The sequence below is a fragment of the Juglans regia genome, chromosome 4, assembly GCF_001411555.2.
Source record: "Juglans regia cultivar Chandler chromosome 4, Walnut 2.0, whole genome shotgun sequence".
In the NCBI taxonomy this organism is placed as follows: Eukaryota; Viridiplantae; Streptophyta; class Magnoliopsida; order Fagales; family Juglandaceae; genus Juglans; species Juglans regia.
The window spans coordinates 16,151,050-16,166,027 of NC_049904.1; the positions used below are offsets into that span (position 1 = coordinate 16,151,050).

Sequence of the window (14,978 nt, forward strand, 5' to 3'; positions counted from 1 at the left end):
TTCTCTTCTCCACCCCTCTCTTGATTATGGTTGCGCTACCGCCATTCTCCATGGCACAGCAGTGTGTTGCCAGCAACCCCTCCGCCACCCTCTATCACTTTTTCCCCATGCCGAACAACCCACACCTAGCCTCCAACGCCTCTCCCTTTATTTCTCTCACTCTTTCGGTTCTCCCCAACAATATTGTGCACTGACGCAACGCCCAGCCACTAGCGCCCTCTCCACCGTGCAAAAGTTGTCCCACCTCCAGCCTCTCAATTTCTCCCTCTCCCAACTCCGATACCCCTCGGTCTCTCCCAGCTCTCTGTTTCTCTCAACCATGGCGTTGGAATATGCAGATTATGTGGTTGTCTTATATATATAATGGTATGGAGATGTGCATGACATGCAGTCTGGTTCTCATGGACTTGGGTTTTGGGCCCATTGTAAAATATTTTTGCCCACGTCTTAAGTAGTGTATGGTCGTTACAATTGGTTTGGGCTGGTTAAAGCAATCCAAAAAAATCTCTTCGGCTTGTCTATATTTTATGGGTCGAGTATTTAATAAATATTAATGGACCTCGATTCAAATTTTAAAATAACTCAACTAGTTCCATAAATATTAAATTGTTTTAACTTAATCATTTGGACTCAAAAAAAAAATCTATATTCCACCAGAATAAAAATTTTGAACGCATAGCCTATTTTAAAAAAATTCTTGTTAAAACTCAAGTGAGCTTCCCACACATATTAACCTAAAAGAAATAAAATAAAATTTATATGCGGGCTTGGCCTGAACTTGGTATTGGGCCTGTATGTTGAATATGTTTCCACAACCTTATTAATGATTTTCTAGCTCAACCAACATTTCTAGCCATGGCCACCGTCAAGTACTCATATAGAAAACTAAAAAAAATTAAAAGGTCATCACGCAGCACTGGTACCTAGAAGGAATGGCTTGTATAGTTCATCATGCAGTACCACATCATCGAGGAGCATTTGATCGAAGCGCCAAATACCTGCAAATCCACCAAGAAACCCATTTGTCTGTCAAAGAAGTATTGAATATTTGACACATCAATAGAAATAATATGTGAATAGATTTCTGAGGTTTAAGGTAGTATGAACTAGTCTATAGAATTACCAAGTCCTTTGCCCACCCTTCTTAGCTGAGCTACATATTCTGAGGTTTTCGTAATAGCTTATGCCTAAATAAGAATCAAATGACATTAATCAGACAATCCGTTTATGTATATTGTCGATGTCTGAATTAACATTAATCAACAACAATAGTAGCAGAAAGAGAACATGCATACCCTTCCAGAAAAAAATGAAGATTTTATGGAAATTTTGCTGGTTCTATTAATGTCAAAACTTGGCCAAAGATTTTTATATTTACTTGTGGATAATACTAATACAAAAGGTGGAAGAACCTCAATATGCTGAAGTTGCTGAATTTGAAGGAGGACGGTTAGCATAAAAAGAAGAAAAAATGTAGATATTAAGTTAAATAGATAAATTAGTAATAAAATTCAAAATTAACAAATAAAATCATTTACCTTCGATGTCAATGCCTTCTACATGCTCCGCCACCTCCTGAATATTAATTGGTTTATGACCCAACCAATTTTGAATGCAGATTAATGCCTGAACAGTCTCTGACGCTAATGAGCTTCGATATGGATCCAATACATGTCCACCAATGTTGAATGTGGACGCGAATGCAACAATGGAAATAGGGATGACCAGTACATCACTTGCAATCTTAGCAAGGATGAGAGATCTAAACGAGTTCCTCTTCCACCAAGTCCAAATCTCAAACTCAGGTGTTTTTGGTTCAATCCTATTTGACAAATACCTATCTACCTCCAAGCCAAATACCGAACTATTTTGCTCCTCAAAATATTGCTCAAGATCAGTTGTGTAAAAAAATTCATAGTCTAGGTCGTCACCAATATTACTTGAGGAACTTCCATGGGCCATATTTGATCTTCCACTACCTAGCACATGAAACTTGTGGTATTACTCAATCAAACGATTCATGAGCAATCTCACTTTGGCATCAATTCTATCTCCGCATTTATCCTGTAACACCCAGGTCTAGCATCAAGCCCAGGCCCAACATCAATCTCACATGTTCAGGTGGTAGGCTTAAGAATAGGTGGAGTTATTTTTCTTGAGTTAAGTGTTTCGGATATTGATGAATGTGCTTCTAAATGATTCTAATGATTTTGAGACATTAAGGAAATATAGATTTTTATATCTCAGGTTTTAATCACGAAGTATGTGTTCAATTGAAAATTTATGCAAGTTACGTGACTATTTTATAGGTGATGATTGATATTCAATTGGCACTGTTGTAAGGAAATTCAGAAAAGTTAGAAAGTCGAGGTAAGCGTTGTTCCTATGCTAGACTTTGCATAAAACGAATAGACTTGGTTGATTTTATGAAAATATGCATGTTTTGTTATGAAATGGAAAAACTTGAAAACAACCTCGTTCATTAATCTAAATTATTCATGAAATCTGTATAAAAATAGAAAAATATTTTCTGTCATGATTTTTGTAAACATGAGCTATTTTTAACATCCTGTTTTTCAAACTGTGCAAAATAGGGCGAAAATAAAATATGAGAATTTATGCATGATTAAGTGAAGATGGTCTAAATTTGTTTTTGATTTTTATATGAATCTGTTTAGTACTCTGTTTTGATATTATATGGCATCTGAAAAATCTTTGGGAGTCAGGCTTGTTGAGCTGCCTAAAGGAAAACTTTGTGCATTTGATAAAAAACTTTCAACTACAAAACGACGTTGTTTTGTGCATCTGAAACTTTTTTTTAAAAGTATAATTGGTTTTGGATATCCAGTTATATAACCGGATCCGTAACCAGTTCCAAATAACGTGTGGATTCATCCGAATTTTTAGGTTCCGGACCGTACCGGAAAAAATGGGGTCCAAATGCATACCCATACTCATAATTCCTTATATTGGAGAAATGCAATATTTTCCGCCATTAACCTGTAAATTCTTTATGTTATTAAAAATAGTGCTTTGCTCAAAAAACAAATAGGTTCAAAGAATGAAAGCTTTAACTTGCTACAAAAAATGAAAGAGACACAACCAACGCAACACGGCTTACAAGTTGCACCTTCTTCCTAAACTTCTAATTTCACTCACTAAGGAGACGAATGTTAAGGGTGGTAAAAAAAAAAGAATACAGAACGTAGGGAGAAACAATGAGTAAGATTGCATTGACACTGCCAAAGGGATGCCCAAACCCACCAGTAAGATATGCACTGCAGCACATGTTGAGCACTCTTTCATATGAATGATGACAAAACACGCTTGCCCGTTCTCTGGACACCTCTCTGTTACACGTCAGTTACTTCAACAATGGGAGACCCCAGCTACACTGAGCTTAGATTGGATAATAAGAGTTAGTAGTGGGCCCGGCCCATGGGTTAAGTGTTGGCTGGTGGACATTTATTTTAATTACAAGTTAATGTTGATGCTAGGGCTTGAGCCCATTAGTTAGTACATGCAAGTGAGTATTTGTAGTGATGTTGGATTCACTCGGAAGGGGATGAGAACCTGTTATTCAATTTGTTAGTCTGTTTCATCTATGGAGGAGCTCCCCTCGAAGAGAGCATTATCTTTTCTTATGGAATACATATGAATTTCTCATCAGATTGGTTGCATTTTATTATTTTCTTATTTTGATCTATTACAAGTGGTATCCAGAGCCAGTCTTTCCTCGGATCGGCTGCATTATCAATCTATGGAAATAGAAAAAATTATTTCATCCTTACTCAACATGAGAGACCAAGTCGAACAATCACAACGACGTTTGGATGTGATTTTGCAGACAGTTAAAGATGTTAAGAACAATCTTGATGATTTTCAGCACAACTTCAACGAAGATTTCTCAAATCTGGAAAGGCAACTCTATGCTCTGCAAGAAGAGGAAAAATACGCAACAACGATGCAAGAAGAAAAGAAATTAAAGGAACATTGGAACAACTTCAATGTAAACTTGAACTATCTAGAGCCCCCAAACTGCGAATTACAAGACGAAGAACAAGCAGCGCGATTGATTCCTGATGCTGAAATTATCAAAAGTGAACTCAACATTCCCAGGGATGATACTCATCGAGATAGAGGGTACCATCAAGCTGTGTATGCGGGAATTTTTGCAGACATCACTCAGGTTTCACGAGGGTTGTGGATTTTTGACCCTGGTATTCGCACTCCAAGTCAGATTCATCCACTGTTCCAAATGGGAACCCCTTATCCAAACCACATCACCTTCTCACAAACCCGCATAGGATGGATCCGCTTGAAGGGGCAGAACTCCTACTTGAAGCCCGGGGAGCGCCATATCTAGAGGAATTTACCGGCAAAGACTGCGATGATGCGGGACCTACAGGGGCTGAAGGCGAGCTCATTCACTAGATGCTTGAAGGAGATGCGGTGGAGGGCAACGTGCCGATGGAGGTTGATGAGGAGGCAAAGGTTGTTGCTGTTAGCGATGAGGAAGAAAATGCCATATGGGGAGACGACAAGGCGGCAGATGTCGGAGGAAGATTGGACTAGGGATCATCTTCTTCTTGCGGTTCATGTGGATTGCAGCGTCTTTAACCCAGTCATGGCGATCCATTTTGTTAGAAATATAGCCCCTGATTTTGCCGATAAGGAATTAGAGAATGAGTTTTTCTACATTAGATGTGCTTTCATTGTGAATTGCAAATCCTTCATGGAGAAGTTCCCAGAAGTTGCTGAAACCCAAAAGGCACTGGAAGTTCTCGATATCTTAAGGCGGTGGGAGTCGATGAAGACGACGCCATGCATGGACAAGCAGAGAATGGATCTGTCATGTGGATTGCTGGCGACGCAGAACAAGGACTTCATCGTAGCATCATCGCTAGGCACTCCATCTTCAACAGAGTCTCATATCACAGTCCCAACCGTCCCAAAAAAATCACAAGCCCCTGTTTGCTCTGTTTCGCAGTGGAGTCCTGATTTTGTTTCTCATCTTTTCATTGCATGGGATGAAGATAATTCACCTACGGTGGGTTTGTCCGCTCGGCTTCGAAGGGTTGGGCTTCAACCAAAAAAATGCACATACTCTTTTGTTACAAAAGCTTGTGGTCAGTGCTTGAGTGTTGGAGAAAGTGGGACGATGCAATCAGTGTATATAGGAAATACCTTTTCGAGAATTTATGCAGCTGTTGGCTGGAAACTTGATACGACAATCATATTTCCAGAGAGTCATCTTTTTCAAAGACTATTTACTCCTTCTCTAACCCGAAGATATGAAGAATTCTATCAAGAGTATGGTGTCAAATTCTTGAAGGGTGTCTCCATTAAAAACTTAGAAGTTGGTTTTGATGGACGTGTAGCTGCTTTCAAACTGGGTAAGAAGTCTTTCGCTCCTCTTGTTCTTGATATATTGTTGCTGAGAGGTTTTGTAAGCTATGGGGGAGGGGAAATATACATGGGTTTGCAAGTTTTAGGAGACGCAAAAATCGCCCATCAACTGCTTGATTTTTTGCCACTCAATGTTGTTTTTAAGCCCTTTGATAAAGGAAGGAAAAAATACTCCTTCGATTTAGCTCTCCAGGAACGCACCTCTAGTATGAACTATGAGGGTCTTACGGAAGATCGTGAACGTGCTCTGCAGGAGCTTCTAATACACGTTGAGCCAATTGATAATGTGCATGATATGAAGAAACGTGGGGGTCCTGATATGGATTTACAAGAGCTTCCTCACAGTGACCCAAATATAAGGGACCTTGTTGCGGGGATCCTTAGGAAAGCCAACCACATGAATGTGGTAAATGTTAGTTCCACAGAAGCTATCTCTCTTTTGGGTGATGTTCGGAAGCAGATGACTCAAGCTTGTGAGTTAGTTGAGCTGCCACTAAGGCACTCTCAGCTTGTTAAATCAATTTGTGAGAAGCCAGATGTTGTGGCCTATGGGCGAGAAATTATGGGTTTCAAGGCCCGTATTGGTTATAGAAGTTTATCAAGCACTAGTGTGGCAAGTCCACATGTGTCCATTCTGCTTGGACCATTTCTCATCATTTGTTTGTATTGGCTTGCTGATTGGAAGGAATTGATGCGAGAAGCAGACTATGGTACAGCTCAATATGTTGAAGATGAGCATAATGTGGACCAAGCGATCAGGGAGAAGGAGAATATGGAAAAGCTTTGCGTTAATTCCCAACTTAAGAAGAAGAAGCTTGTCTCATCTATAAAGAAAATGTTGAAGCATAACTGCACCTTGTGGACAAGGTGCTTTGAAGGGGGAGGGTTTGTTACATGTCAGTTACTTCAACAATGGGAGACCCCAGCTACACTGAGCTTAGATTGGATAATAAGAGTTAGTACCCGGCCCATGGGTTAAGTGTTGGCTGGTGGACATTTATTTTAATTACAAGTTAATGTTGATGCTAGGGCTTGAGCCCATTAGTTAGTACATGCAAGTGAGTATTTGTAGTGATGTTGGATTCACTCGGAAGGGGATGAGAACCTGTTATTCAATTTGTTAGTCTGTTTCATCTATAGAGGAGCTCCCCTCGAAGAAAGCATTATCTTTTCTTATGGAATACATATGAATTTCTCATCAGATTGGTTGCATTTTATTATTTTCTTATTTTGATCTATTACAAAGTAGCCATAACAATTTTCCAAATTTCCAAAATTGTTATGCAAAAACAATCAAGAATATTCTCTATCCAGAATTTGGAGGACGCCTCCCTCGAAGCAGGCCATTTTCATCTTATCAATATACAAATTCTCACTTTTCCAGTATTCAATCTCATTCATCTTTCATCACAATCATCTACTACAATTAATCTGTTACAATTAATCCTTTTAAGACCTATTTACAAATTTTCAATACAGTTTAAGGTAGAGCAAAATTCAGCCAAAATGTATATACAAAGAGGCATCTGTAGATATAAGGTTTCGCGGATGAATATACCCTATTCCTGGAGTCACCTCTGGCACTGATATGTCCAAACACTATTTTTTTTTTTTTTGGATTTATTGTATTTGGGATGACTATTTATGGAGAATACTTTTTGTATACAACTCTACTGAATCTGCTACAATATACTGCAGTCCATATATAAAAAGATCACCGGGAAGAAAGTCACATGCATACATTCAATAGGGTTTTGACTGTCGCACATAAACATGTACATTCAGCTCGCCAAACAGATAATTTGCAATCACAAGACAGAAAAAAAGTAAGCTAGTGAGACAAAATCCAGCCTTAATTTTTTTTAATTTTATTTTATTTTTTATGTCGGGGAACCACCCCGGCAGAGTAAACTCCGGTCCCTTGGAAGTTTTCTTACACGAAACTAGTTAAATCGCTAGCTTTTCACCATAAGTGTAACTCCAAATGATTGTTTGCACCCATAAAGTGTTGATCCTTGGACCTTGAAGGGAGTGATACCCCAAGACCGAAGCCTTCATCACTTGGGCCAACCCCTTGGGGTTAAAATCCAGCCTCACTTTCTCAACAACAGTTCACAGTTTACCTCTAATGTAATCAACAAGGCAACGTATTCAAGAAAAAATCCAGTTTCTCTTAATTTCATTTACTGCTTCTATTACATCAAAAAAACTCATAGAAGATGCAATAGTCTTATTAAAACCAACTTCACTAAACATTCCAACAGGTGCCGGCAGATACAAATGCGCTGGTTCATAAAGCAAGTAAAAATAAAATTTGCAACGTACAAACTCATCAGCCTGAAACAGATAAGTTGATTGTAATGTTTTCTAACCATACAGCACTAGAAAAGTCAAGTAAAAATAATGAGAGGAATTTAGAGAAAACAACACCCGCATCAAAACACAATGCGGTCACAAGAGAGAGTCCCTATGTTTGGCTTGTTTCAATAGCTCCTCCCGGACTCTCTTGATTTCCGCTTCCTTCTCCAGTCTCTCTCTCTGTTAAAAAAATTAACAAAAAAGGAAATCAAGCTCACTACAGCAGAAAATGATGCGGATATTCTTTAAGGCTTAAACATTTGTTACCTATAAAAAAATTGATGCGGATAACATAAAAATCAGCAACCATATTTGTTTTTTGATTGGTACACAAATTTTTATTGATCAAAAGAGTACACAAGAGCCCAAGTATACAGGACATATACAAGAGCAACGCCTAAGCATGCAAGTTTAGTGGTACAAGGAATTCATGAAAAGTCATATCACAAAAATCAATTACAATCGACCAATGGAGTAAAGTGTTAAAAAGTAAGTTTCTAAGCTCATCTATTGACTGCTCTTAATCTTCAAAGCTTCTTTCATTCATCTCTCTCCAAATGCACTACCATAGTCATATTGATGCAATTTAAGAGTTGCCGAATGCCTCTCCAAGAAGTGAGGAGGTCGTTTACCCTTCTTTGCATCACCCAAGCTATTCCCAACCAAGCAAAGACTTCATTCTACAAAGTCATGGCAATCTCACAACGAAGTAGTAGATGGTCAACGGACTCTCTGCTCTTCTTGCACATATAACACCAATCTATGATCATGATTCGAAGTTTCCTCAAATTGTCAAGAGTGAGGTGAGGATCTTTCCCAAAGAAGCCGTCCATGCAAAAAATGCTGCCTTTAGAGGTGTCTTTGTCTTCCAAATGTTGTTCCTTGGGAACGAATTTGTGTTGCGCGTGGTCATGACTGGGTAGGAAGAGCGGATTGTGAATATCCCTTTCTTAGAGGGGCACCAAAAAATCTTGTCTTCCACTCCCCCTGACAAAAGGGTGGATGTCGAAGAAAGCTGAAAAAAAAATCAAATTTCCAATGTTGTGCTTTTCCAAGTAATGTAATATTCCATTGGAGAATACCATTGGAGATGATTAGTAGGTCTGCAATCGAGGCTTCTGTCATCCTTTCTAGACCATAAACTTGTGGGTACATTTCCTAAGTGCCCTATTGCAACACCATACATCATGCCAAAACTTGACCTTGGATCTATTACCCATAGTAAAGTGGATATTTCTTGCATATGTATCCCACACTTTTCTTATATGCTTCCACAGCCCCACTCCATGAGGCTCACTCACCTCATTAGAACACCATCCTCCCCATGGTTCTCCATGTTTCAATTCGATGATAGTTCTCCACAAGGCCCCTCCCATTCATAGTGATATCTCCATAACTATTTGCCAAGCAAGGCTTTGTTGAAAGATTTCAAGTTCCGAATACCCAATCCTCCTTTAATGGGACAGCCTCCATGCAATGAGCCACCTTGGTGGGGAATGGAAATGATGATAGGAAGTTAGTTGGCAAATTGGCAAGAGTACTTTTGATTAAGGTGACCCAACCACCTTTGGATAAATACATCATCTTCCAACTAGCTAATTTCATCTCCATTTTTTCAAGAACAACATCCCAAATAAATTTCGACTTGAATGTAGCACCCAAAGAGAGGCCGAGATATTTCATGGGTAGCTGCGATATCTTGCATCCCAAAATAGAAACCGTACTCTCCACATTAGGAGCATCCCCCACATTAGGAGCATCCCCCACATTAGGAGAGCCCTCAAAGCTCAAATTTGTTCATGTCTAGCCACACAAAAGATTAAGGTATCATTGGCGAATAATAGATGAGATATGTTGAGCGAGCCACTAATTGCCTCCCCCATTGAGAATCCAAATATGAACCCCACGACATCTAAAAGCATCTTACTAAAAGCATCCATCATAAAAACAAAGAGTAGCAGAGATAGAGGATCACCTTGTCTCAATCTTCATGAGCTTTTAAAGTAGCCCTTTTACGTGCCATTCACCAACATAAAGAAACAAACCGTAGATATACAATGATGGATCCAAGTACACCATTTCGTACCAAAGCAACATCTCTCGAGCATGTAGAGTAAGAATCTTCAGTTGACATGATCATGTGCTTTTTCCATATCCATCTTGCACAAAAGCCCCAACTCTCCCGACTTGAGTCTACTATCCAAACATTCACTGGCAATAAGCACCGAGTCGAGGATTTACCTACATTTGACAAAGGCATTTTGAGACTTCGATATTAATTTTTCCACCACCTTGCTCAATCAATTCACCAATACTTGGGAGAGAATTTCGTACAACCTGCTCACCACACTAATGGGGCGATAATCTTTTAACTGTATAACACCATGTTTTTTTTTTGTATGAGCACTATAAACGTTGCATTTAGGCTTTTTTCAAACCTTTCCATTTTCATGAAATTCATGGATGATTCCATGATATCGTCTTTAAGCACTTCCCAACATGTTTGAAAAAAAGTCATAGAGATTCAAACTTGGAGCTTTGTCACCCGCCATGCATTTTAATACTTGCCTGACCTCTAACTCCTAAAATGGCTTTCGAGCTTTTCCATTTCCTGTGCATCAAGAACGTCAAAAGCATGCCCATCTAATCTCTGTCTCCAAGAAAATTGTTTCGAGAGCACATTCTCATGGTAACTGACAAAGTGATTTGTGATCTCAATTTGGTTGGAGGAAGCCACCCCATCAATCACTGACATCTCTATAGTATTGTTTCTCCTATGTGAGTTAGTCACCCGGTGGAAGAACTTGGTGCATCCATCCCCTCCCTTCAACCATAATGCTTGCTATTTTTGTCTCCAAGATATTTCTTCCAACAAAGAAACCCTTTCAATGAGCAGAATCATTGATTTTATGAGCCTCTTTGCTTCAGATAGTTCCCTCTCCTCTTCCACACCCTCCAATCCCTTAAGTTCCTCCAAGAGTATTTTTTTGGCCCTCCACATCACCAAACACTTGCTCATGCCACACCTTCAAATCTTTCTTCAAGGATTTTAATTTGCAAGCCAGGATATAGCTTAGGTTTCCATGAAATTGGTGAGAAGACCACCATTGTCGAACTCTGTCAAGAAATCTTTTTGACCTCTACCACATGTTCTCAAACTTGAAGTATCTTGGGCCTCCATGAAGACCTCCACAATCAAGTGATTAGAGCGAAAGGGGATAAATTCCAAATTCGTTTCTTGCAAATATACAATATCTACTCTCCATTTACAAAGCTGATTTCTAACTTTAAGGCAATTTTCCTTCTAATTTAGCCCCCTTACATTCCATGAAACAATTTTTGGCTTCATAAAACACCCTCCATTGCCATTCCCTTCGATCTTCCACAGTTAGAGCTCCTCTCTCTTGCCCCATCATTTACTAATCAAGCCTTTTTAATTCTCTAGCTCTCATCTTAGTTGAAGTGAGCTCCCGTGAGCTAGAATGGGTTTGTCTAGCCTCTATAGCTGGAAGGAGAGCTATGAATAGGTCCTCAAGTTGTCACACAAGTTTGCATCTCCTTTGCCTTGTGTATAACCCAATCTGAGACTTGGATGTTGCTGTTGTGGCTTGGATGTGGGGAAGACAATAGAGTTGGTTCATCCCAATAAACCTTTTCACTGATGAAGGGGTTTGTTTGTACCGCATCCAACTTGTCAGAGACGAGACCCAGCACCTCCCAATGCTCTTCCTCAGCCATAACCGATTCAAAGACAAACAATGTATTATCTATAAATTCCATTTCCCTCGTGATACACCCCTCACAGGCCCCTTCCTCTATTTGAACCTCTCCCAGGCTCAAAAGGCCTTCTATTTCAACATACGACGAGTTTTGGGTCAACAAATAAGTGTTCTTGTCGGTCTAGTTAGTCCGAGCGATGATTTCAGCATCTGAAACTATCCAACATCTATTCTCCAACACTGTCACCACCCCCTCAGTGACCGGGATACCAGCTGCCGGCTCGACTACCTCCATCAGTCCATTTTTTGACGTTCCCGTCCAGTATATTGTTGGCTCCGATGAGTTTCCTACATCAAATGTGTGTTTTACAACCATAACGTTTGTTGCCAATGTTATCACCAGCAAAGCATCTGCCAAGGTGCCACCCACTGCTTGGCATGCTCAGGCGATGATTATGGGCATCACCCTCCCTGAGAGTCATCGGCACCGAATACTTTCTGGACGACAACCAGGTTTCAAACCCAAGTTTGACCCACCAGCTCTGGATCAGTATATGGACTTTTTTCTTGGCTTGTAAATAACGCAGCCCATTTGTCTTCCTTTTTAGTCTCGAGCACAGTTTTGAGTCCAAAGAGCCGGAACCCTTAAATTGTCTTGTTTGCTTTTGGCCCAAGTCCATTCCATGGCTCAACTCATTGTCCACTCTACTTATAAGCCTATTCACTGTCTCTCTCACTTCCAACAGTTGCTGTTTTCAGAGATTTTAGGTTTTTGGACATGCCTCTTGCACCGCTGACAGTTGCCATTTTCATGTTTGCCTTGGAGCTTTGAACCACATCCAATTCAAAATATGTCCTTTTTGGGTGTTGTGTACTCTTTCCAACGAATACAAACCCACCCTCCATATTTCCATTTCTGCCCCTGTTTCAACGTTGCGCCCCTGTTGAACCTTCCAGCACCGCCTTGTACGATCTTCCTACCACCATGCTCTCCCCTACTATTGGAAGTTTTTCTTTATCATCTTCTCTTGTATGTAACCCTCTCCCTGATTTTTCTCCCTCTCCTCTGTTGAGCACAACTGAAATACTATTCCTCGTTGCGTTGTCTGGGGCTCTATCACATAGCTCCCTATGCTCCATGGCCATCTTCCTCCATCCCTTCCCTTCCACTTCTTAGGGATGATAAGGATGCCTCGTCTCCCGCCCCCACTATATTCTATTACTACCAAATACCTCCTCTATACATTAGAGCTGTGTTGTGCTATAATGTCTTCACTACCCATTTCATAGTGAGGGTACCCAATACAAGCTCCTTCACCACCTTCCTGCCTCTCTCAACTTTGATTGTCCATCCTTAAAAGATGAAATCCCTTAATACTCACTACCAAGCCAATCACAACCATATTTTTCAAATCAGAAAATATTATACAAACAGTTATAAACAACCTTGCACAAAAAATAAAATCTAATTTGAATTAACGAAAGGCACAAATTTAACAAACATTGGGATTTTGAAAAGTGCAATGACGAAATGGATCGATTACGAAGTTTCTGAAGCCGAAAGATCACAAAAAAATAGAGATCTAACTAGCATACAGAAAGTCTTAATCTCAACGATATTCTCTACATTTGAAAAATGAAATTAGGATTTAACCAACTTGAAGAAATTCTTTTTAATTGATGGAAAGAGAAGAAGAGGATGCAGATGGGGGCCTTTCCTTGAAATTTGAAGCAAATACATACGGCATGAATAGCAAGGAAATTGAGAAAAAGATTAATACCTTTTCGTCTTGATGTAGAGCGATCCAAACGTGAAGCTTATCCATAGATTCCCAGAATAAGAAAGCTCCAAGTGACATTGCGAAGTAGGTGGACACTTTCACCATTTTCTGCTCCTCCTTTGTATTCTCCTATACCTCGGCAAATTTTTTTTGGCTGAAAATTGAAGTGTTACCAGAATTAGAGTTCCTCAGAGAGATTATATGATACATTCAATGGACATGCATCATTAAGAATAAATCTGTTTTTTTTTTTAATTATAACTTTTTAATATTTTACGTTAAAATTAGAAAAAAAACGAAATCATAACTTTTTTGAAAGTGTGCATATATATTACTAGTGAGGGTCGGTAAACATAAGTGAAAGATTTCATATGCATAAAAGATAAATAAAACAAACACTGTACCTAATTAAAAGGTGTGTCAAAAAGCAATAATTCTAAACAAACACAGCACCAAAATTTTCTAGACAAACTACAATGAATTACAACCTTCAAATTTTAACAACTCACAGTTCTAATTCAACACATAGTTGAAAATTTCTAATTCAACAATCCAAACATCAAACCACAAACTAATTCAGCACACGAAGATCACAAATACACAAAGATCATTGTGAATTCAACACAGTTCAAAATTTACAAAATAAGAATAAAAAAATTAAAGATTCTCGACATCTATCATTTGAAACAAAGATCGTATTACAAACTGACCAAAACAGAATTTTATTTACACAATATCCTCATATTCTTAGTATCTGTAAATTCTATACAACCTGCCAAGCTATATCCTCTAATTTCCAGCAACCCAACCAATAACATTAAAACCAACAAATGTCTCATCGACCCAAAAACAAACATAAAAGTAAAAACAGTGGATCTCCATGGTGTCTATTTATCAAGAGAAGAAGTAAACAATTATGTGCAAATTTCACAACAAAAAACGTAAAAAAGGAAATCTGTCAAGAGGCGACCCACGGCGTCCTCTTCTCAAGAGGAAAAAAAACCTATGGATGTAGGTGGATTCCCACGGGGCCTATGCAGACCTGGGCCTCTATCTTGAGAGTTGGAGACTTGTGTGCGTCTCCTATGGAGTTAAAGGAGTTAAGGGTCTCCATTGAGAAGAAGGCCGTGTGGGTCTCCGATCTCTAATTTACACAGGATCTCCAGTCTCCGACTCACACAGGATCTCCATCACTCAAACCCACACTTAAGAAGAAGAACGAAAATAGACAAATACCGATATAGTTCTTGTATGAAGTACAAATTCAAGACTTGCTGTGGAAACGAGGATTGAAGGAAACCGTGATTACCTGAGAAAGATAAGGGTGGAAGAGAGAAATGCTTGATGCCCGGGTAGGAAGACGACCTCGATCGAGACAGTTCGGAATCCAAGTGTTGCTTTGTCTGGCTTATGTAGTGCCTGGAGTTATTTATAGTGTGACTTGTACGGCGATTATTTGTCGCCGTAATAGTTAAATAGCAGTCAGGCATTTAGCAAACTAGCTTCGCCTTAAAACGCGTTATAACTAGCTTCGTTACTTTTGCACTTTCGTCTATCTTGGTTTCGAAAAAGCTTTGGTTTTGTTTCTTTCCCGCTCATATCGTAGCAAAGTCTCATATCTGTGTCGCTTATTGTCATTGTTGATCAGTTGCAGCAACCCACGCCATCCTCGGCTGCTAGCCACATTTCGGCATCGAACCTGGTAAGAGGC

At 39.4% G+C, this 14,978-nt stretch overlaps 1 protein-coding gene across 1 annotated transcript; it reads right to left on the reverse strand.

Annotated features, from left to right (window-relative positions):
* Positions 1 to 7,576: 7,576 nt before the first annotated feature.
* LOC109004734 lies at positions 7,577 to 14,702 on the reverse strand. The gene is made up of 3 exons (XM_035689317.1): positions 14,577 to 14,702; positions 13,268 to 13,421; positions 7,577 to 7,947 (listed from the first exon to the last, which is right to left on the reverse strand). The coding sequence occupies exons 2-3, from the start codon at positions 13,370 to 13,372 to the stop codon at positions 7,861 to 7,863; spliced, it is 192 nt and encodes a 63-aa protein (XP_035545210.1). The 5' UTR covers positions 13,373 to 13,421; positions 14,577 to 14,702; the 3' UTR covers positions 7,577 to 7,860.
* Between the last annotated feature and the right edge of the window lie 276 nt (positions 14,703 to 14,978).

Bases quoted from the DNA above. Each gene is read 5' to 3' on its own strand.
- LOC109004734 (XM_035689317.1), bottom strand. From the start codon at position 13,372: ATGGTGAAAGTGTCCACCTACTTCGCAATGTCACTTGGAGCTTTCTTA. The intron at 7,948-13,267 runs GTATTAATCTTT...TTTTTTTAACAG, and splicing joins CTCTACATCAAGACGAAAAG to AGAGAGAGACTGGAGAAGGA.